The 21,798-nt window shown below is 35.9% G+C and overlaps 1 protein-coding gene across 3 annotated transcripts in view; it reads right to left on the bottom strand.

Annotated features, from left to right (window-relative positions):
• The window catches only part of Ttll7 (tubulin tyrosine ligase like 7), a 130,533-nt gene that overhangs the window by 15,746 nt on the left and 92,989 nt on the right, over positions 1 to 21,798 (bottom strand). For 2 of the 3 annotated variants that reach the window (XM_063257669.1, XM_063257677.1), the window contains 2 exons: positions 9,293 to 9,453; positions 5,790 to 5,963 (listed from right to left, as the gene is read on the bottom strand). In XM_063257669.1, coding sequence (XP_063113739.1) covers positions 5,790 to 5,963; positions 9,293 to 9,453 — 335 coding nt within the window. Of the gene's footprint in view, positions 1 to 5,358; positions 5,471 to 5,789; positions 5,964 to 9,292; positions 9,454 to 21,798 lie in introns of all 3 variants that reach the window. The other variant, XR_010050264.1, reaches the window with a different exon arrangement.

Below are 21,798 nucleotides of genomic sequence, written 5' to 3'. Positions count from 1 at the left end.
CCGTATCTTTCCTCAGCTCCTCTATTTTTTTTTATGTATTATCTACTCTAGAATCACTAAGCATTTTCTTCATTATTATCTTCATCTCTTTAGTTATGTTTGTTTTTGTCAAGAGACTTTTTGATCTCTTTTGTTAATTCCATTGATACCATTTCATAAAATTCAGCTGGGTGGCTTTTGATTTCTTCTACCTCCATGCTCCCTTCATTTGCCTCACGTGAATTGGGGATTATGGATTGTATCTTGATTTTGTATTTTCTCATTTCATATTTTTTTTGTTTATTATTTTCTGTGGTGAGGTTTGTAAATTTCTCTTGATAGGCAGCTTTATTACTAGTATCAAGCCCATTTTAGGAAATGACTACTTTTCAGAGATGTCTTCTATGAAGGCAGCTTTGAATTTGGAATTTGTCCCAGGATTCTGCCTCTTCAGGTTATTAGGGATGAAAGGTTCCAGTCTGTTTGGTCTAGCACATAGTTCTTTAGTATTGGACTATGGTAATGTTTTGATTTACTATAGGCTTGTTTTGAAGTCCTTTATTGCATTCATTGTTTTTTTTTTTGTTTCTATTCTATTCTGTTCTGTTTTATATTATGTCTGAAGTTATCTTCAGCTATTTTGAAGATATCCAAAGGCATTATGGTAACTATTGTTGATTTTGTATTGTTTTAAAACCCTGTATTATTTGTTTTAAAGAGAATAAAACAAAATAAAGCAAAACAAAACATAATAGATAAGAACAAAACAATGCAAATAACACAGGACTTCAAAACAAGACAACAGGAATCAACAGTGGCTACCTGTTGTCTCTTGTTTTCTACAAAATGTCTTGTAATGTCTCTTGTTTTCTACAAAATAGTTGTCCATATTTCACACACAATAAGCTAATACAAAACAAAATAGTATAAAAGCAATCAAAAGAATGAGAGGCCTATGAGTCTTCAAAAATAGACAATGGGAAATCAATAATGCTACCATGAGTCTTGTTTTCTTCAGAATAGCTGTCCATACCTTCACATACATTGAAAGCAAATAACTGAAAACAGACTAAAGTCAATCAGAACCAAGAATAAAAGCATTATTAGACTTCAAAACAAAATGATAGTAAATCAGCAATGGCTGCTATGATGTCTCGTTTTCTTCAGTGTGGCTGTTCATATCATCACACATACTACAATTAATTCTTATAAACTTTTTAGGTGCAATTCTAGGCATACATAAGCCTGTACAAGTACATCTATCCTTTCTGTATTAGAGGGAAAAACAAAACAAAACAAAGTGTAAGAAAAATAAGAAAGAGTCAAAAAAATAACTATAACAAAGAGCCCCAAACAACAACAATGTAGGCTTTCAAAACAAGGTGGTAGAAACATAACTCATTTTGTTGTTTTGCATAGTTATCTTCAAAGGCTTACTTGAATTACCAGATACAGTCATGCAAAATTGATCTAATCCTATAGATATTAACTGTTTTGTTCCAAGAACTGACAGAATTAGTAGTATAATCACCTTAGTAACCTTAAGTATGTATATTCAAATTTGTATCTTTTTTTCTTTTCTCTTTTTTTTCCTTCTCTCTAGAGTTATTTTTCCTTTTTAAACAATTTCTTACCCTTTCACAACATTTATTGAAGATTTTGTATCTTCTTTACTCTCTCAGTTTCTTACACTAGGTATATAATACAGTATTTACACACGTGAGTTTGATTTATTTCACTTATGAGTACAGTCTCAAGTTGCATCCATTTACCAATAAAAGCCTCAATGTGATCATTCTTTATAGCTGAGTAGTACTCCATTGTATAAAAATACCACATCTTTTTTACCCATTCCTCAGTTGATGGGCATTTAGGTTGTTTCCAAGATCTGGCTATGACAAATTGTGGTGCTATAAACATGGTTGCACATATATCACTGTGGTATGATGTATTCTGCTCTTCTGAGCATATGCCCAGAAGTGGAATAGCTAGGTCAAATGGGACCTCCAATTCCAGCTTTTTGAGGAACCTCCAGATTGATATACATAGTGGTTGCACCAGTCTATGCTCCTACCAACAGCTTTCAATCAGCTTTTTAATTTCCTGGATATCTCTCTGAATCTGTTTCATGTATTGTAATGCCTTCGTATATTGTTCATTCAAAGTTTCCATTGTTTTCCTATGCTCCTCCTTTTTTATCTAGGTCTTCTTTAGATGTGCTCAGCAATTCTTTCATAATGCTTGAAATTTCTTCTTCTACCTGAGATATTATTTCTCATTTGATTACTTTTACACTCTCATGAAGTTATTTCTTCAGCTGCTATCTTCTCAGAGACTTCAAGTGTATAACTTCCATTTTCTTCATGACTGTATCTTCCAGGTTTGTTCTGTGTGGGCTGGAAATCTGAGACTGCATTTTGCTCCTTCATCTTAACATTTTTCTAGGTTCCTCTCAACAAGTTGGTTGAGGGGCCCCAGGCAGTTCCCACATTGGCTGTCCCTCTGGGTGTAAGAGAATTGGCCAGGAATCTGGTTTTCTCTGACCCCAGGTTTACAAAGAGGTAGCAGGGCATGGGATGGGCTTCTCTAGTCCTGTGCAGCTGTGCTGGGGCTTCTCCAGTGGCCAGAGGTGCGCAGTGGTATGGCAGTTTCTCTCAGCCTGCAGGTCTACATCAGACTCCCCCAATGGTGGCAGGCACACACACAGGGATATGTTTGTCTGATTCTCCCAGTGGACACTGGCTGCCTGAAGGAAACAAGGGTCTCCTATGGTGGCCTCTGGGTCCACAGGGCTTGCCTGGCTGTGTGTCCCTGCACATGCTGGCTGCCCACAGGAAGCAAGCCTTCTGATGGCCTGTCATACTTCTTAAGATATTTTTATAGTTATCTTTTATTAGTGTGGAATTTTTCTAGCTAACTAGGCAGTTTTTAAAGTTTGAAGTCCATCAAGTGATTTATTTGTATTTTCAAAATGGTCTTTTATCTTAATAATGTAGCAAATAATCCTGATCACTTTTTAATGTTATTGCATCCTTAAATTAATGCTATAAGCAGAACTTGGTTATGATAGATTATCTACTTAAACTCTCTGAGTTCAGTCTGCTAATATTTGGCTTAGGATTTTTCATTCTGTTTAAGGGTGAAAATGAACATTTGTCAGTTATATCCCGGTTGGGTTCTGGTACCAAAGGCATGGTAGCCTCATAAAACAAGGCAATGTAGTTCCCCCTCTGAGTAGGACTGATAATATTAACTAGTGAAATCATAGTAACTAGGAGGTCAAAAAGTAGTTGGAGATCCCAAAGCTTCCCAAGAAAGCCGTATAGTGAAATATTGAGCTGGTCTCCAAAACTTTAGTATCCTGGAGATTATATGTATACATTGTGTGTGTGTGTGTGTGTGTGTGTGTGTGTTTCAAATTGGCCATGTAGGTTACATATCTGTTATGTTTACTTAGTTATTATGAGCCCACTTCTGAGAAATGGCCTTTATGTGTGCCTATTAAATATTTTTTCCCAAGATTGCAAGGTGGAAGACTACACTTTTCCATGTAATAGATGTCATACACTCTTTAAATCTTCACCCATCAGATTCCTGGTCAAGATAAACATGCTCTGACTGAAGCATCATCTGACTGATGTTTAACTCTGTCTTTTTCCTTTTAATTTTACTAATAAATTAGCAGAGATATTTCTCCTTATAAATTTTTAGGTATTTTTTAAAAGCATGTTGAATATATTTCTGTATGCATTTATGTATAATTAATATCTACATATAAATATAAATTTATATGTCTAATTTATCAGGCATACTTCATAAATTCACTAACAAATACTAAACAACTTCTACATATATAATAAAATGCCATAAGTTTCCTTATATACTATGAGAGAAAAAAATTAAGCTTTAACTTATGTGACACTGATTTTTTGTTAGACAAAAATATTTATTTCCCTGCTCATTTCCATGTGGAAGAACTACTACTAGTGCAAACTTTCAGCTTCTTATCAGAGCTGAGTTCTCTGATTTGTGGGTTGTAAGAGAAGGAAACAAAATGCCTGGCTCTTTCTCTCTTTCTGGGTCAAACCTTCTGCAGAGAGGATGAATTGTCATTACCTTCCTGCCATCATTAGGGGAATCAGCTCTGCCTGGGAGTGGACACATTTAATTCAGAATTCAAATTTAGAAAACTCTTCACACTAACACCTGTACTATCGCCAGTGTAACTTTTATCAGTAAAACAGCTGTATTGTGGGCCTGCCTGATTCTGCATTTCTCTTTCAAAGAGTTCTGAACCTGAGCAAGAATTAAGGTGCTATTTATTGACACTCCAATGCTTATACTCACTATACTAAAGTCACCCTGAGTACTCACAGAAGTCCAGAACTCTAATATTTCAAGGTCAGGAATATCTCTTCTGACCATCAGAGTCTGAACTATCTCTCTTAAACACCAGGAGGAAAGACAATAAAGAGGCCTGAACCAACTGTGAACTCCTTTCTCCAGAGTAACCAGGAAGACTCATCCTGTTTGCTTACCCACAAGAGTCACATCCATCAACACAACTGTGTTATGAAATCTTCAACTGTAAGCATGACATTAAAGAGTCTGAATGAATTACTTGCTAAGCTAGGATTTAACATTTTCTTAATCATGCTCCCAGAGTATACCATGTATGGACTGTAATGTCTAAAAACTCTACCATTCTTTGGAATTACATGAAACTATTAATGATATTAGTCACTTGTTCAATAATTTGCTTCAGTCTAATCAATAGGCTATGTAACTGACATGTACACATTCAAATATTAATGGTTAACTTTACCTCTACCAATGTTGTGATCAGTCAGTTACTAATTACAGAAGAGTTAAAACAGGTTAAAGGTTCTAAAAAGGCACATTAACAAAATCTAAGACAAAAATTTACATTCTCTCTCATGATACTTCTGAAGAAAATTAATCTGACCCATTTTGCTATTGTGGGTCACTTCTATAGGAAATGACTTTACTATCTTCCTTGGGATTTTTTTAATAAACAGATTGTTAACTATTTCAAAAACAATCCAAGCTTTACTGGTTCCATTTTCCTTACTGCTTATGCATTATTAGTTAACTTTTTACTATCATCTAGTTTTTCAAAGTCATGGTCTACTTTCTTCTATTTTGAGTAGTACAATTTATACATGATACAAAAAGACACTTATTCATCTTTGTTGCTAACAGGAACTAGGATTGTTTTGAAAAATTGAAAATGTACTTATTTACTCTGCATTATTTTTGCAGTACAAAAATAGTACTGTTTTTCCGACTTTTGAAAAACTACCTATTAGGTAATATTAATAAAATTCAATTTTGAAATAGAACTTGACAAAAATTCACCTCTTCCACATTGGTTTGGTGACGAAGGTAGCAGAGACATACTGCACAATAAAATTAAAGCAAAGGCATCTTCCCGACTGTAGGAGGCTCAAGGATAAATGTTGAAATATCCCTATTGGGGAACAAAAGCTAAATTTATTACCACAGTTTTGGATGTTCTCACTAAATTCTTCAAAGTGTAAGTATATAAATCAAATAAGCTCATTTCCATGTATATTACTTTTGTCACCTTCAGGTTTGTGTTTGTTATCCTCATTTAGTTTCTGAAAAGTAAAGACTGTGTTAACTGAAAACAGTTTGTAGATCACAGCATGTATATATTTCAGGCTTTAGATTTTCCTTAGCTTTATAAGCAACAAGCTCGATTTCAGATTGTGCTGTGGCATTACTTTATATCAAGCTCATGAAGGCTCGAGGATGTAAACAAGTACCTGGAGTTCCCCCAGTCAGGACCAGGGCCGGAGAGGGATCCTTTGGAGTCTGCTGCATATTTGTAAACCACTAGCAGGCACTGTTTACACAGCTCCACCAGGCGCTGGCAACACTGGAGCTGCAAAGGAGTCACCACCTCCGGGCTTTTACTGAACATACTCTCCCACGAGGATCTGTTGGCATGGAAACAGACAGGACTTCATGTTCGCTGTTAGAAATGGTAACCGGCTGTATCACTTACCTACCAATCAACTGATAAAGAAAGATGGAAATGGTCTCACATATCTGTAGTCACTGTGGATGACTGAAAATTTATAATACATGCAGATTACTTTACCTCAACAAATAATGTACCGCCATTTGATTCGTGACCTCTCTGCACTAGGCGAATATTAGGTCAACCCCTTGGTTATGGTCGTCCTTTTCAAAACACTCTCAGATGTAACCGTGTCCATGATATTTCTAGAGCACTAGTCCTGTGCTCTAGAAGCCATGTTCTCTCAGTAAGTTCTGACTGCAATCCTGAAGTTAGTGTCCTTCCTTCCTAAATGTCCTTAGTTATTTCAGAAAAGGCAGTGGTACCCACTTCTCCCATAAAAATAAACCTTAATTGTATATATGTGTCTGCGTGCGTATGTTAACAATTCCTAGGTTCACTGCTATGGCTGAAATAAGGAAGCACCTCATTGTCCCAGAACGTGGGGAGAAAAAAAGGGGGAATACGGAAGGGGGAGAGGAAAAAACAGAGAGACAGATGCATAGGATAGACAGACAGAGGGACAGACAGTGACAGAGGAAGACAGTGAACGAGTGAGTGAGAAACAGAGTAAGAATGAACATGAATGAGAGAATGTGATTTATTCCTTAGTGTAAATCAAACTCTTTTTAAGCTTTAAAGGCAAGTAGTCTCAGATTTGGCTCAAGTCTCACTTTACATAAACCAATTCATGTAATCCTCAGAGAAAATTGCAGATTTTTAGAAAGAAAAAACATTAAGGAAAATATTTTCCTGGAGAAAAATGCTTCCAATAGGAAATTCAAAGGCTCCACTTTCAAACTATGTGCATATTTGAATTTTATAAAATGCTTTAGACACTCAGAAGGTATTTTTACTAGAAACACTACTGTTTACTTTCTCAGGAGAAACACAATCCCCAAAAGACAGCGTGTCATCAGTGAATGACAGGTTTTCTGAAGGAGTAAGATTCAAATGAGTTCATTCAAAGAAACAAACTGCCTTCTGTCTATTTAGTTCTATTTAGAACTAAATACAATATTTTATTTTTTTAAAAAAAGGGGCAAAATTATTTTCACTCAGTAACAATGTTAGTTAAATTAACTCAAAATATAAATTATCACTAAACATAAAGTAACTAGATATTGTATGTTTCCCTTGTATAGATTTAAAATCAACTTAAAGTATTTTGACAAAAAACAATGAAAGGGTAGGATTATAATTAATACCATAATTAAGAAGGCCCTAAATGCCTGAGTTCAAGATATAACCATTTTATACAAATGTAAATAATACACATAAAAACTCTTGTGATTTGAGTGTCTGTCTCACACTTTTCTTTTTTCCCCACAGGAATTCTGAGTGTCTAAAAGTCTCCCTCTATCACCACCCTCTACTTTCAGTGGCACTGAATTTATTTTTTATACTTTGGAGCTACTGATTAGATCTACTATTGGCTCACATAAATTATGACAATTTTCTTAACTTGGGGTTTAGAGATAGGAAAAGAATAAAGTAGAAAATGATAAACAGGCTTTAGAAATATTATCGTTTGATGTAACTTAATATCCCCGTTTGTGAGTTATAAGACAAACAGCTTTGGCTACTCATTCTCTCAATCTTTTTTAAATATTTAAAATGAATATATGAATGAAGATCCTATAAATATTTATTTCTTGTATATTCATTCACCCATGGCAATAAAACTACATTCTACTCTATTAATCCACATCAAGAGTCCCAATACCAGACCCCTCGTGAAGCACAGCAGGTGATGAGTCCTGCTGCTTCTGGGCTAATGGAGCCCCCTCTGCATGAGGAAAACTTGTACTAAGGACATCAGCACCATGTCCACAGTAACTAACCACCACCTGGAATAGGTAAGTTGAGGAAAACATCTTGGAAATATGTACTACAGTATCTCAGTGTCAATATTCACAACACAGTGTTTTTTTAAAAGGTGAAAGAAGGTACAAACAGTTAAAAAGTGAAATTAGGTAGACCAATGATTTTACCAATGAACCTCAGAATGCAGAAGGCACACACTTTCAGGATATTTGAAAAAAAATTTTTTTTTCTGGAACAGAGTTCACACAGTACTAAGAGAGAAGACTGAAGAAATAAAAAATAATCAGCACATGAGACAGCTTATATCTACAGGCAGGAAATTTAGACTGTGATGATAAAAAAAGGAAATTCCCAGATTTTAGGAAATGACTCTAACAATAAGATACAAAGGAGAGGAAGAAGCACCTAAAAACCTTTTCATTTTATTTAGCCTTTCTCTTGCCTGAAATTCTATCATGCTTTTTCTGTGCCTCTTTAAAATGATTACTTTTGTAACCACATTTTGTGCACTGAAAACATCAGAGTGTATTAAAGTCAAAAGCACGAACTCTGGGACCAAGGTTAACTGTGTTTAAACCCCAGGCCAAGGGCCTTAGCACCTACCTGCGTGCAGGATTCCTTATCTGTAAGAAGGAGATGGTATACTACCTGTCTCAAAGAGATGTTAAGGATTAAATCACTTAACACATGTGAACAATGCCTGGCACACAGTAAATAGTATATTCAACTTGTATCACTGCTAAGCTCTGCAGAGGGCAGCAACTGTATCAGATTCAACTTCACATGTCCAAAAACATCTAACACAGTAGTAAGCATTTGATAATTGTTTAAAATAATGAATGAAAAACAATTTATAGTGCCACAGAAGGAATGTGATTCCAAAACTAAAAGGACCTAATAAATAACTGAGTAAAGATGGTACAAGAAGGGAAATGCAAATGCCTCAGAAATATTCCAAGATTGCAGCATTAGAAGAATACCACAAGGATTAAGGGAAGACAGGAAGAGAAGCCATTTCTGAATTAAAGGACATCAGAATGTTTAGTTTTAGGTATTACGAGGACAAAATGACAATGTTTCAGCTGCTTTAACAGCACTGAAACTTTGGAAAGGAAGTAAAGCATAGCCATAATTTTAAAAATCTGTTACAGCCAAATAACTTGAAAGGTAACTGATTTATAATTAAATTTTTTCATTAATTAAGAATAGCTTCTCTCCACTGAATTCAAATTAGTTACAAGGTGTTGTGCTCATATTAATCATCTTATCTAAATCAGCTTAATTGATATAAATTAGAGTTGAGTAGTAAAAATGCATATTTTAAAACATCATTAAATTCAACTATTATACTGGGTTATCTACACAACTAAACAGTAAAATATTAAAAATGTCAACAACCAAAGATGACTTAGAACTTACCCTGAATCACAGAAACAATTCCATAGTCCTTGGCCATGACTCCAGAGTAAGCGATTAAAAACTCGGTTGAAAATCCGATATAAGTTTATTTCTTCAACATCAGGAACCTTCCAGATACGTGGAAGAACTGAACGAATACTTATTTTTACTATGTCCAAAACCTAGCAGAAAAACCAGAGTACTTAAAATCTAGGTATAGATGTGGGTATACAAGGTCCAAAGGTGAACACACGCACACAAACACATACACACCAACACTGAACAGCACAGAGTGAAATATCTGGAAATAGAGCCATGTACTTATGAAGCTTTGGTATATGACCAAGTTGGCAAGTCACACCATGGAGGAACAAAGTGTTCAAAACCAGAGATTTTAAAAAATAATATTTATGAAAAAATGGAAGTTAAATCCTTATTTCATTCAAAAAATTCTATTAGAACAAATGCCTACATGTTAAAATAATAAACCATTAAGTTTTTTATAAATGAGTAGCTTTTAGACCGTGGGTTGGAAAAAGACTACTAAAATCACAAAAAGTACAGACCATAAAAGATTAATAGACCTTGATTATGTTAAAATTACGAGTTTCTGTTCATTAAATAGACCCTAAAGAAAATACAACACCATCTTACAAGCAAGAAAAAACTCAAAACACATATACTCAAAACATATACAACCAACCAACGATGAGTATCAAGAATACACAGAGAATTCCTAGATTATTATTAATATAAACATCTTGGGGAAAACAGGCAAAAAATTATAAAGGGATTTCACACAGGAAGAAGTAAATGTGCCCAAAAATGAAGAAAAATTAAGGCTATCTATTAAGATATTTCACATTCACCTAAATGACAAAAATTCAAGGTATTATACCAAGCATTGGAGAGGATATGGATCTACAAGGTCTGTTATAATTATGATTTTGTCATCATACTGTTGTGATTACAAAATGGTACATTCACTGTGGAAAACCATTTGTTATTATCTCCTGAATTTGAAAATTCATATACCATATATCCCAGCAACTTTATCCCTGAGAATCTCTCCACGGTAACAACAGGAAGCATGTACATTATTGTTCACAAAGCTGTTCACAATTTTTAGCACCTAGAAACAACTTAATTAGAAGAAGAATTATAAACAGTGGCATACTCGCTTCCTTGGATTATACCTTAGTCAGAATGAATAAACAATACATAACAAAGAGACTCTTGGTAATTCATAGTAAGCTAAAAATACATGTAAGAAATTACATACAGTCTGATGCTCTTTAACAAAAGTAAAACATCTAAATTATACGAATATTTTGAAGAAAATAGATACATTTGAAAAGTATAAAGAAAGAAATCTAGGGACGTGTTAATGCTGAATTCAAAGAAACAGTTCTCTGAGACAGGGAATAGAAGGAAACCATTAGGTTAGATATATACAGGCTATTATCAAGATCTTAGCTTACAAGTGCTAGCTCACAGGAGGTATAATAACATTTAAAAACACTAAGTAAAAGAAGGGAACACACACAGACCAGTAAGAAGAGACTACCATGAAATGAGAACTAAATTGACCTGGACAACTGAAATCAGTAAAGTCCTGGAAAATGCAAAAAGCTTTATGGTAAAAGCTACTTTATCAACAGCTTGCATTTGATTCATATGCAATACAAGAATTTCCAACAAAACTCTTCAAAAAACTGAATACAAACAAATACAGTATTATATATGAAGAATTGGAAACAGAGGCAAAAAAACTTTCTGTCTCTTTAAAACATCAATGTTAAAGAACTGATACTGGTTATACTCTGGCCAAGGCACATTTAGAATAAACGGTTTGTTTAGAAATCTATCTGATGGAAGATTCCAAAGTGACGTTTTTGTGTGGAAGAACAGAGGCACAGTTTCTCACATGAGCAGCATCGATGCTTCCCTTTCTGCTGCAGCCTCCCTGACTGTGAGGTGGGAGCAGAGACGCAGACCACACAGTAGTAGGCCGGGACCAGTCAGTAAGGAGACAGGGAGCAAGAGCAGACAGCACAATCTGTGCTTGTGAAAACCGTCGCCCTGCAGTAGCTCCTTACTACAGCTAATGAATGCTTAGTTATAAAGAGGAATATTTTTAAACTTTACTATGAATTATTCACAATAATAGTAATAAAATATGTCTATCAGATATTAATTTACACCTTTTGCTTTATACAATTTTCACTTAGGCTGTTAGTTTAATTCTGTATTTTTTAAATTCAGGAAGCAGTACTCATAACTGACATAAGGCAAAAATCAATGCTAGCAATAAATGATAAATTTAGATCACTTCTGCTTTTTTCCTACTTAGGGTCAATATATTAGTGAATACTAACCAATCAAACATCATAATTCAAAAAAGGAAATAAAAAGTTTATGAATTACCATAATATCTCAAGAATAAATATCAATTACATAAAATTAACACTGAAAAGTGCTATTAAAAGTTAACCAGTTTTTACATTATGAGAGGATTATTCAACTTTGAAATGCTAAAGCATTTGAGATGATGGAGCATGCATTCATTTCTTTTCAAATACACTTCATGCAACTCGCCCAAGCCTAAAGTGAGTGAGTAGCTGTATATCGGGACCTGCGCTCTTAGCTACTTCCTAACACTGCCTCACAAGTTATTCTCCCCTGATGCCAATGGCATAAGCCTGGAAGAGAATCCAATTGTCTCTTCTTAGATTTAGGTTCACTTCTAAATCAACTGGTAGTCGGGAAGAGTGATAGATCTCTGTGTGGCTGACTGGACACCCCCTCCTGCCTGGACATGAGATGCAGATTAGTTTGCTACAGTCTAAAAGACTATCCAGACAGAGAGACAAATAATTTCAAGAAGGCAGAAAACAGACAAGACAACAGTCAGACTAGAATGAGGTAAATTAATGTCACTTCTATTTATGATGGTTTTTTAGATTCCTCAGGCTTTAGACTTAGAAAAACTTGTGTGGAAGATGAATAATTTGTGAATTGTGTTTACCGGTGGGCTCAAGTGAGGCTAATTTATAAAATGCAGGTATTCACATCCTTATATAATGACTTTTAAAAGCATCCCAATTCAACCTTAACTCTCCATGGGACAAATAAATAGCTTAGTTAGTCAATGATAACATTAATAAAATGAAAAAAAATTGTCTTTTCTGTATGAAATACAGCATATTGAATGGCATAAACCACACGTACAAATTCATATTTTGCAAGAACACACAGATGTTGAATGACAAACTGCTCCATATGGCTGAACAGTTGGTCCTAAATTAAAATAATGGCATGAGGTGACATGGTTTAGAAATAACATTAAAATTACTACATGCTGTACTAACGATGTATGCAGCAGCCATGGCTATAGCGTAAAGGCATCTCTGCCCATGCAAAACCAACAGCTCCAAACAGCATCTATGTCAGCCCAAATGAAAAGAGATGGGATGTGCTAATATCAAAATGCAGGCAGAAGCAACAAGAGTAGGTAGTAAAAAGAAATTACTATGTAGACCGAAACAGTTGGTAAACAAGAATATCTTAGAACCTACAATAAATACAAATATAGTTCAACCTTCATATCACTACTGATTTCATCTTCCAGTTTTGATTTGTGCCTAGGTATCACATTAGAGATAAGCTTTTCAGCAAACCTGGCATTCTTCACAGCTCACCAGCACTGCAGTATTTTCATACTCCATATGTATTCCTCACAGACTATTTAAAGCAACCACATTCTTGGCAGAGAGCTAAATCATACAAGTGTGGATTTACCACAACATGACGTTAAATAAGATTAACTATTTCCATTTTCACCTGGTGAAGACTCTTTCAGGATTAATTTCTATACCCTTGATCTCTATATTTTATGCCCATTAGAGAAAATGTGAAGTAAGGCAAATAATATTCTTTTATTTCCAAGAACACAAAAAAGGAAAACATGTGGGAGACTTTGTGTGTGCGGCATTCTAATCTGGAAGTTTTACAACATTCTAATGCACAAGCAGCAAAAGCCTCCAACCTGGAAACAGAAAAAAATGAGATACACATTTCAAAAGTGGTCTTTAAGTGGAAGTAAGGTGCACACTCCATACTTAGAGTAGTGCTTGGGACATGATAATCCCTCAATAAATAGCTGCTGAATGCTTGTTAGAGTAAATAAATAAACGAACTCTCAAAGTCCTCAGAAGTGCCTAGCATAGTTCTTATATAAAACTGGCACAAATAAGGGTTTGTCAAATTAAACTAAATTACACACAGCTTTTGTGGCAGCCATGGAGATATGTCACTAAAATCAGTCTACTTAAAAAAAAAAAAAAGTACAGTTAGCTGATGCTTTCAAGATACACTGTAACATCCAAGTTATACTTATGCTCTCTCCAGACAGCTCAGGGCCAAGAACTGAGCATGGCTGGGATACTGGTAGAGGGCTATTTCCTCCCAGGCCAACTTTGTTCTGGACTCCCCGGCAGCCTGATCAAGGTAAGGCTTCAGTATAACTGAAGCATGAGGCTCTTCCTACCCACCCTCTTCCATTGGCAGGTGTCATATCTGCATTGCAGTTCAAAGGCTCTTCCTGCTTACCCCACCTCTGTGTCTTGTTTTCGTATATAAATATTTTCCTAGCTCCTAACTCCACTTTAGTGTCTGCTTTCCAAAGGGAGGAGAACAAAATGGTTGAAGGAAAAAACAAAAAAAAGGAATACAGTAATCACGACCACAGCAAGGAAAACTGCTACAAATAAGTTACACATGTGGAAACCCACTCATAGTTTATGTTTAGCTTTCCTCTGTCACTTTCAGGCTTTCTTCATAACATGAACTTGCTCTAAGTAAGATAGGGTCCTTTTTATCCTTTGAGAACCAAAATGCAAGATATGAGTTTTTCGGCCAAAAACCAGAATTGTTACATTAATTTACCTATGTAGACGAATAATGGCATTATGGCTTGTAGCTAGATGTCCCCCCAAAGCCTCATGTGCTCATGGAGGTGCTTTTCCAAACTAGCTGAATCTAGAGCATGGAACACTAGGATTAGGGGTGTAGTTACTAGGATTACTCCATTGACTGGAATTAGCACAGTTCAGGGTATGGATAACAGAAGACCTACCCTGGATGTGCCTGGCACCAATCAACAGGCTTGCACCCTGGATGGAATAAAAAAGGAGAGGGAAAAGACACACTTGATGCTGGTACTTGATGCTGATACTTAGTCTGTTGCTGTGCTCTGCTTTGTCATGAACTGCTTCTCTTTTGTGATCTTCCTCTGCCACACCACCCTGTCTAGGAGCCAGTCAACTATGAACTGAAACCTCTACAAACAGAGCTGAAATAAACCTTTCCACTTTTAACTTTTGAGTGTCTGGTATTTTGTCTGAGGAAGGAAATAGTAACTCCAGAGTGATGGGAATTGACTAGTGAAAGCTGGGACAATAACAAGCTTTGTACTGGAGATGAAGCATCTTGTTTCTTTCTACAAACATGAAGGAAATAGAAAAACCTTTTATTTATGGCAAAAGAAGAAGTAAAAACAGCTCCCAGAAGGAGTAACAGAATGTATAAATTATAAATAAACAACCTGATCTTCACATCAGTACTATCATTTTACTCCCTCAATATACAAGTATATGATTAACACATGTAATTTTACATCTAGAACTGGAAGAAAGGATAACACAAATATTCTTAAGAGTACAGGAGAAGTAGATATATTCTTGGCATATGTACTTGTTGATCCATTTATAAGCAAACATTTATTTGTACTCACTTGAACATACCAATGATAAAATACACGCAAAAACTGTTTCTTCCTATTCACAAGTATTACTATCTATATACATCATTTGCTCATCTCCTACAATATTTATCAGGCATTGTCACATCACACGCAAAGCATGTTGCACTCAAATGGACACACCACTAGTAAAGGCAGGCTATGAAAGATGCTAACCTACTAAGTGAGCTCACAGAAAAGAACAGAATTGAACCATTTTAACAAGTGTTTACAGGAAGCTTCCCATAGGTTACTGATGGTGAACTTTTTAGAAAAGAGTCCCCAAATTGCAACCGAAAACTCACTTATTTATCCCAAAGTTCCAATACTATAATTAATCTGATTAATGAGGTTTTAGTTTAGAAAAAACAATGTATATGTTAACATTTTTGTCTTAAGAGAAAAATAATATAAGAGCCATAGGTATGCCACCATTGCTACAGTTGACCACAAGTAAAATCTACTCCTTGGTTTTAAAAGGGTTGAGAAAACCCATAAATCTCTCAAAGTAGATTACAAGTACTCACACAAAGTGCAGTGACAATTCAAACAGGAAAGGTAACACCTAGTTGTGGGAGATCTAGATGAGCTTCACAAAGGGGGTGGAAGTGAAGCTTCCAGCAGAGTGGTGTATGGGAATGGGAAGAGGTGATTCCAGGTAGCAAGAACACTCAGGGAAAGACCTTCGGGCAGGAGAGTTACTCTTTGTCTCTCTGCCTTCCTCCTAACAAAAGGAGATCATGGCTGGGAACATAAAGCTAAATTCCATCCCCCTTATTTCACTAGCCCCCTTTCACAGAGATGCTCATGTCTCCCCCCTTTCATGGGTATCTCATTTTTCAAAAGGTTATTCTAATTTGAAAAATGTACAGAAATACACAAAAATAAAGGAAAAAGTGACACAAAATGTTACCACTTCTTCCCCTGGCTCAATAAGTCTAGATTAGTACACATATGTATACAGTGATTAAAGTGAAAAAATACATATCATTATGGCTTGTGTTTAGATGTTTCTCTAAAGCCTTACAAGGTCACGGGATGGGCACTTTTAGAAATGGCTGGACCTAGTGTGTGTGACACTAAAATTGATTTACAGTATTATGTTGAGATTAAGGGCACTAGGACTAAAAGTGACTGTTACCTGCCTTAAGTAGCCAAGATAAGATAAAGGGGTAAAAACAGTTGTGGTTGTCTCTTGTTTGCTTATTGTTTTTGCCACTTTTCGTCTGCCATAAATTGTTTCTCTTTTGCAATACCTGTCGGCCATGCCATCCTGCCTTGGTGCCACCTGATTATACACTAACAGCTCTACAAACTATAAGCTAAGTAAATCTTTCCTCCTTTGAATGTCAGGTATTTTGTCTCAGCAATAAGAAAAATAACTATAACAGAATTTGAAACCAGAAGTGATACCAGAAGTGGGGTTGTTACTGTGACTATACCTGACCATGTGGTTTAAGAGCCTTTAGGGTTGACTTATAAAGAATTCTAAAAGATTTAGAGATGTCAGCTCAAAAAGTAGAGCTAGAATATTCTAGACTGTACTTGATGAAAGATGCTAGTTAGAACTCAAAAGAACAGAATGTTGACAAAAATGAAGTTGATAAAGGCCAGGGGTAGGAGATTTCTGCTGGGAATGACTACACTGACTATTTGACTCAGGACAGTGTGTAGTATGGCTTAGCAAAAGTGCATCTACATTTTGCTTATGTTCAGAGACTTTGTCTGCGGGTGAGATTAAAGAACAGACTAGTTAATCTTGCAAAAAATTTTCCAAGGCAGTCTGGTGTTGAGATCATGGCATGGCAACTGTTGGGGGCTTTGAGTCAGACTTCTGTTGAGAATCAAAAGCAAAGAACTCAGCAAAATAATTGAAAACATTTTTAGCTTCACCAAAAAGAAAGCTCCAGTAAAGCTGTAGACTACAAAGATAGAAAAGACCTCGACTGTTGTAAAGGAAAAGGACAATAAAGAAGATAGCCTGAGGGTATCACAAAAAGCAGAAAGACTCCACCCTTACAGTCTCAAAGTTACAAAAGTAAAAAACTTTGCTTTATAAAACAGCCCAAAGCACCATGTTCCAAAATGGCAGCCTAAAAAGTTGCTGCTAGAGATTTAATTCATAGGCTCTAGACTCCTAAAGCCAAGAGAAAAAATAAAGCTTGGCCGCTGCTATTTTGGCATCATTCATGTGGTGCTGGTTTTAGGCACATGCAAATTATAAGAGCTGTGGGGTCAAAAAGACTTGAGCTCATTTTTAGAAAGACCTGAGAGGCCAAGCAGTACATCCCTGAGAGGGCAATATACAAAAGCTGCGAGTAAAGCAAAGGTGCCATAGAGACTCCAGAAGGTTAAAAACCAAAAATATAGATACTCTAAGATGCAAAAGTAAACAAAGCCAGTCAGAGAAAAAAGGCATGTGAGCTACAACCACCAGAAGTGCTACAGGGGCAGAGACACTCAAGTTCTTCACATCACGACACAGACTGCCAAGGATGTAGAAATGGAACTGTGGGGTTTAATGTTTCCCCTGCTGGATTTTGGTCATACTTTGTTCTGCCTTCCTTGTCATTCCAGTTTGTAACTTCTGAGATGGAAATGTCTATTTTGTCCCACTTAACATTGAAAGTGTTTAACTTTCTTTTCATTTGTACAGGTGCTTGCAGCTAAGAGTTTGCCTTAAATTTCAGAGGAGACATTAGATTTAGACTTTTCAGCAATGCTGAAACTGTTAAGGCTTCAGCAATTCTTGAAGATGGAATAAATGCCAGAGTTTTTGGGGGGCCCGGAGTGGAATGTTATGGCTTGTGTTTAAATGTCCCCCCAGAGCCTCAAGTGGTCACAGATGGGTTTTTTTCAAAGGGGGTAGGATCTAAAATGCATGACAATAAAACTGACCCATGGCACAATGCTAAGATCAAGGGTCCTAGGATTAAAGGTGTGAGTGCTACTTGCCCTAAATAGCTTAGATAAGATATAGTGATAAAAAGAGCAGTCCCTTGCTTGCATGTGGCTTTTGCTGCCTCCCATAAACTGTTTCACCTCTGTGATACCTGTCTGCTATGCCACCCTGCCTTGGAGGCAGTTAATTTTGGCTAAAACCTCTATGAACCATGAGTTAAATCAATCTTTCATCATTTAACTTTTGGTATTTTGTCTCAACAAGGACAAAAAATAACTCACACACAGTGTTATATAACTTGCTTAATATCCTGATATCTTTTTAGGAGGGTGGTATGCAAGTGAGAGAGGTAACAGAGGTGCTGGTTTTTTTGTTTTTTTTGTTTTGTCTTTTTCATTTTTATCGATCGAATTCACGACTGCCTGCTTGCAAGGCAGGCGCTTATGCCACTGAGCTAAATCCCCAGCCCCGAGGTGCTGTTTCTTTGAGATGTACATAGCAATGCTGATCACACTGGAAATTCTCAAAAACCACTGAATTTGTAAGCAGGAAGATAACAGAAAGTTTATGTCTTGGTTACTTTTTACTTGTTATTGAGACAAAATACCTCACCCCCAAAATGAAGGAAAGAAAGGTTTATTTCTTACAATTTTTGGAGGTATAAATCCATACTCAGCTGGTTTCAAGACAGGTGGCATGGCTGAGGACCAGCCATTCATGGTGGCTGCAAACAGCAAAAGAGAAAGACAGCCTTCTGCCTGCCCTTACACTGTATGCTGGCTCCAACCCTGGGTGGGTGTAGTACTCACATCAATTGTGTTATGCAGGCACTACACAATGAACCAATCACAAATGCTAGATTCAGCTGCGTCCATGCTTGCATGAAAATTGGAGGGCAGTGACATAAATCAATTTTTATCTCCATTTTTAGAAGTCTGTGCCCTCTCTATCTAGATGCAACTGTCAAATGTACAAGCAGTAAACACAGTTGGCTCTTTAAATTTAAATTTTAATAATTAAATGCACATTTAAAATCTAGTTTATCAGTCATGCTAGCAACATTTCAAGTGTTCCATAGCCACATGTGGCTAATACTACTATATTGTACAATACTGAACATCTCTATCCTTCTAGAAAGTTCTGTGAGACAGAGCTCATAGTTAATAAAACTGGAATTTTTAACTTTATATAGCTGAGGAATGATGGCAGTTACACAAGCTAATAAAGAATAAAAATGAAAGGGCCCTCAACTCTGAAAGGCTCTTTCTGTACCAACATGGACCACATATAGTTGGCACTTTTACCTCTGAACCCAGAATGCCCTAGCTATGTGAAGAGACACCACAGAACAGATGGGCTCACAGCCTTTCAGAGCCTCTATATATGTTAGCTATTTCTTATTTTTTATTAATTCAATTATTAGTAAAGTTTTAGTTATTTTTGTTGCATACATTGATAACAAACTATAGTCTTGGGCTTTATGTGAGCTTAAAATCTACAATTCTGAAATAGTATTCAGTTGAATTCAACCAAATTGTATATATATACTAAACTTTATTTAACCATAAATCTGTTTATTTAACCATGCATTTATTGAGAGATGTTTAGATTTCGAGTGTTTTGCTTTCACAAATACCACTGCAATGAATGTTCATATACAGAAATTTGTTATGTGTTCAGGCTATAATTCTATAGGATATAATACTAAAAAAATTTTTGTTGATTCATAAGGCTATAAGCATTTTAATTTTAACAGATACTACAAATTACCTTTCTGATAGTTATACCAATGTATTCAGCCTCTAATACTACAGGAAAAGCTCTTTAATCCATAGTGTTCCCATCCCGGGATATTACCTGTCTTACTAATTTTTGCCAATATGATGGTTTTTACTTGCTTTTTCTCCATCATTAGTGAAGCCAAGGAAATATTTACATGTTAATTGACTATTTGAAGACTCATAAACTGTCTTTTCATGGGTTTTTAATGTGCTATGCTATTTTATTTAATATTTATAGGACAGTTTGCCTTTTGCTGATTGACTGTAGAAAGCATAAATTTACTGGAATTACTTTTTATTTTATGGGCAACAAATGTCTGTTTTCCTCAAGCCATCCCTTCACCTGCCCTAATTCCCTCATCATCTCTGCTGTTAACTTGATCTAAGATGTCTTTTGTCATTCACAGGTTCTTATATAATCAAGTTTGTCAATCTTTTCCTTTAAGCCTTCTAGGTTTTAAGTCTTTCCTAAGATTTTCTTTAAAAATATTTGATAATTTCAAACTATAATTTATATGGAATTTATTTTTGTATACGGTGAGAGACAAGGCGCAACTTTTTACAAATAGATAATCCATTGCTCAATACTACTTAGTAGAAAAATCTTTTCTAAATAACTTGAAATGCCATATTTACCATGTAGTATAATAAAAAAATTAGTCTAATCTGGACTCTCAATTTGTTGTAGCAATTTATCTAAACTCTTCTTGCTTCTAGATTATGAAAACTGCATGGACTTGAGGAAATTCAGGGTTCTAATTCTAATAAAATGATCTTAGTCTCATCAGTCAAGGCCAAAGTTAGTAGCTGGGCAAACATATATTCAGGACTTACAATGTGTTTCACAGTCAATCTCCATTATCCGGTTTCATGCACCTGGCTCAAAAGTGGCACTGGCAGGATGCTAAATATCTACTGAGTTTGCTAATTCACATAAGTGAATGCAGTTGACTCTGAATATGTAATTTAAAACTCATAATCTGACAAACGTCAAGTTTTATCTCATTAACAATAAATCCTAGGAAAAGTGAACAGCAGCTTGTACCATCTAAAGTTACATGACAGCTTCACTAAAGCCACTTTAATAGAGTATCTATACAAAATAAAGTTCCACTGCATTTGACAGGTCCCTTGGGGTTCTGGAAATGCCCTTTTCAGCTCTGGACAAACCTTTTATTCTGTCCTCTAACCTTCCACCAGAGGAAAACGTTCAGATCCCACCATACACCTTGCCCTTTCTCCAATAAGAATTAAGTGCTCTTGGTTAGGACAAACTCTCCCAGTTTATTTGAGAACATTTTTATCATCCTTTTTCCCATGGCATGCCTCTCTTCAAAATCACTCTCATCAGGTCAAACACTGAAAATATCTTCATTTTCAAAGTAAGAAAAGGGCTGGAGATACTGCTCAGCAGCACAACACCTGGCTAGCAAGCACAAAGTCGTGAGTTTGAGTCCCAAAGCCAAAAATAAATAAATACATACATAAACTTTCTCACTAGTTCATATTTCTACTCTTCTCCAGTTACCACATTTCCCTTTCCCTTCTATAGGAAAACTCACAGTTACACGGTTTTTTTCCTATTTTTTCATAGAGTGGGTCTACCCTAATCAAGCTTCAATACCTACCACTCCTCTGAGTTTGTTATGACTGAGATTCCCTGAACACAAATGTTGCCAAAAAACAAGAGAGTTCTTAGTCCCCGGCCCCTAACAGCAGCTTCCACCACAGATGAGTTTTCTGCCCTTTCTGCATTTGGCCTCAAACACAGTTCTCAAGGCTCCTTTATACCACACTGACTGCTCCTTCTCAGCCTCCTTAGACGAGTCCACTCTGATTTATGCACGCAAATGGAGGAGAAGCCCACAATCAAGTGTTTAAAACGTCTTTCTCTTCTAACTACAGTTCTTTTGTAGCAAATTCCATCTAGCTCATGACTTTAAATATCTCAAAGACTCCTACTAAATTTTTATCTCCATACCCAACCTCAACCATGAAACTCTGTCTCACCAGATCAACATATATTTAAAATCCAAACAAAATA

The sequence above is a fragment of the Cavia porcellus genome, unplaced genomic scaffold (assembly GCF_034190915.1).
Source record: "Cavia porcellus strain 051 isolate PalLab524CR breed Dunkin Hartley unplaced genomic scaffold, mCavPor4.1 scaffold_1, whole genome shotgun sequence".
NCBI classification, from domain to species: domain Eukaryota; kingdom Metazoa; phylum Chordata; class Mammalia; order Rodentia; family Caviidae; genus Cavia; species Cavia porcellus.
The sequence above is the reverse complement of the archived record's forward strand: the minus strand, read 5'-3'. Positions and strand labels throughout refer to the sequence as shown.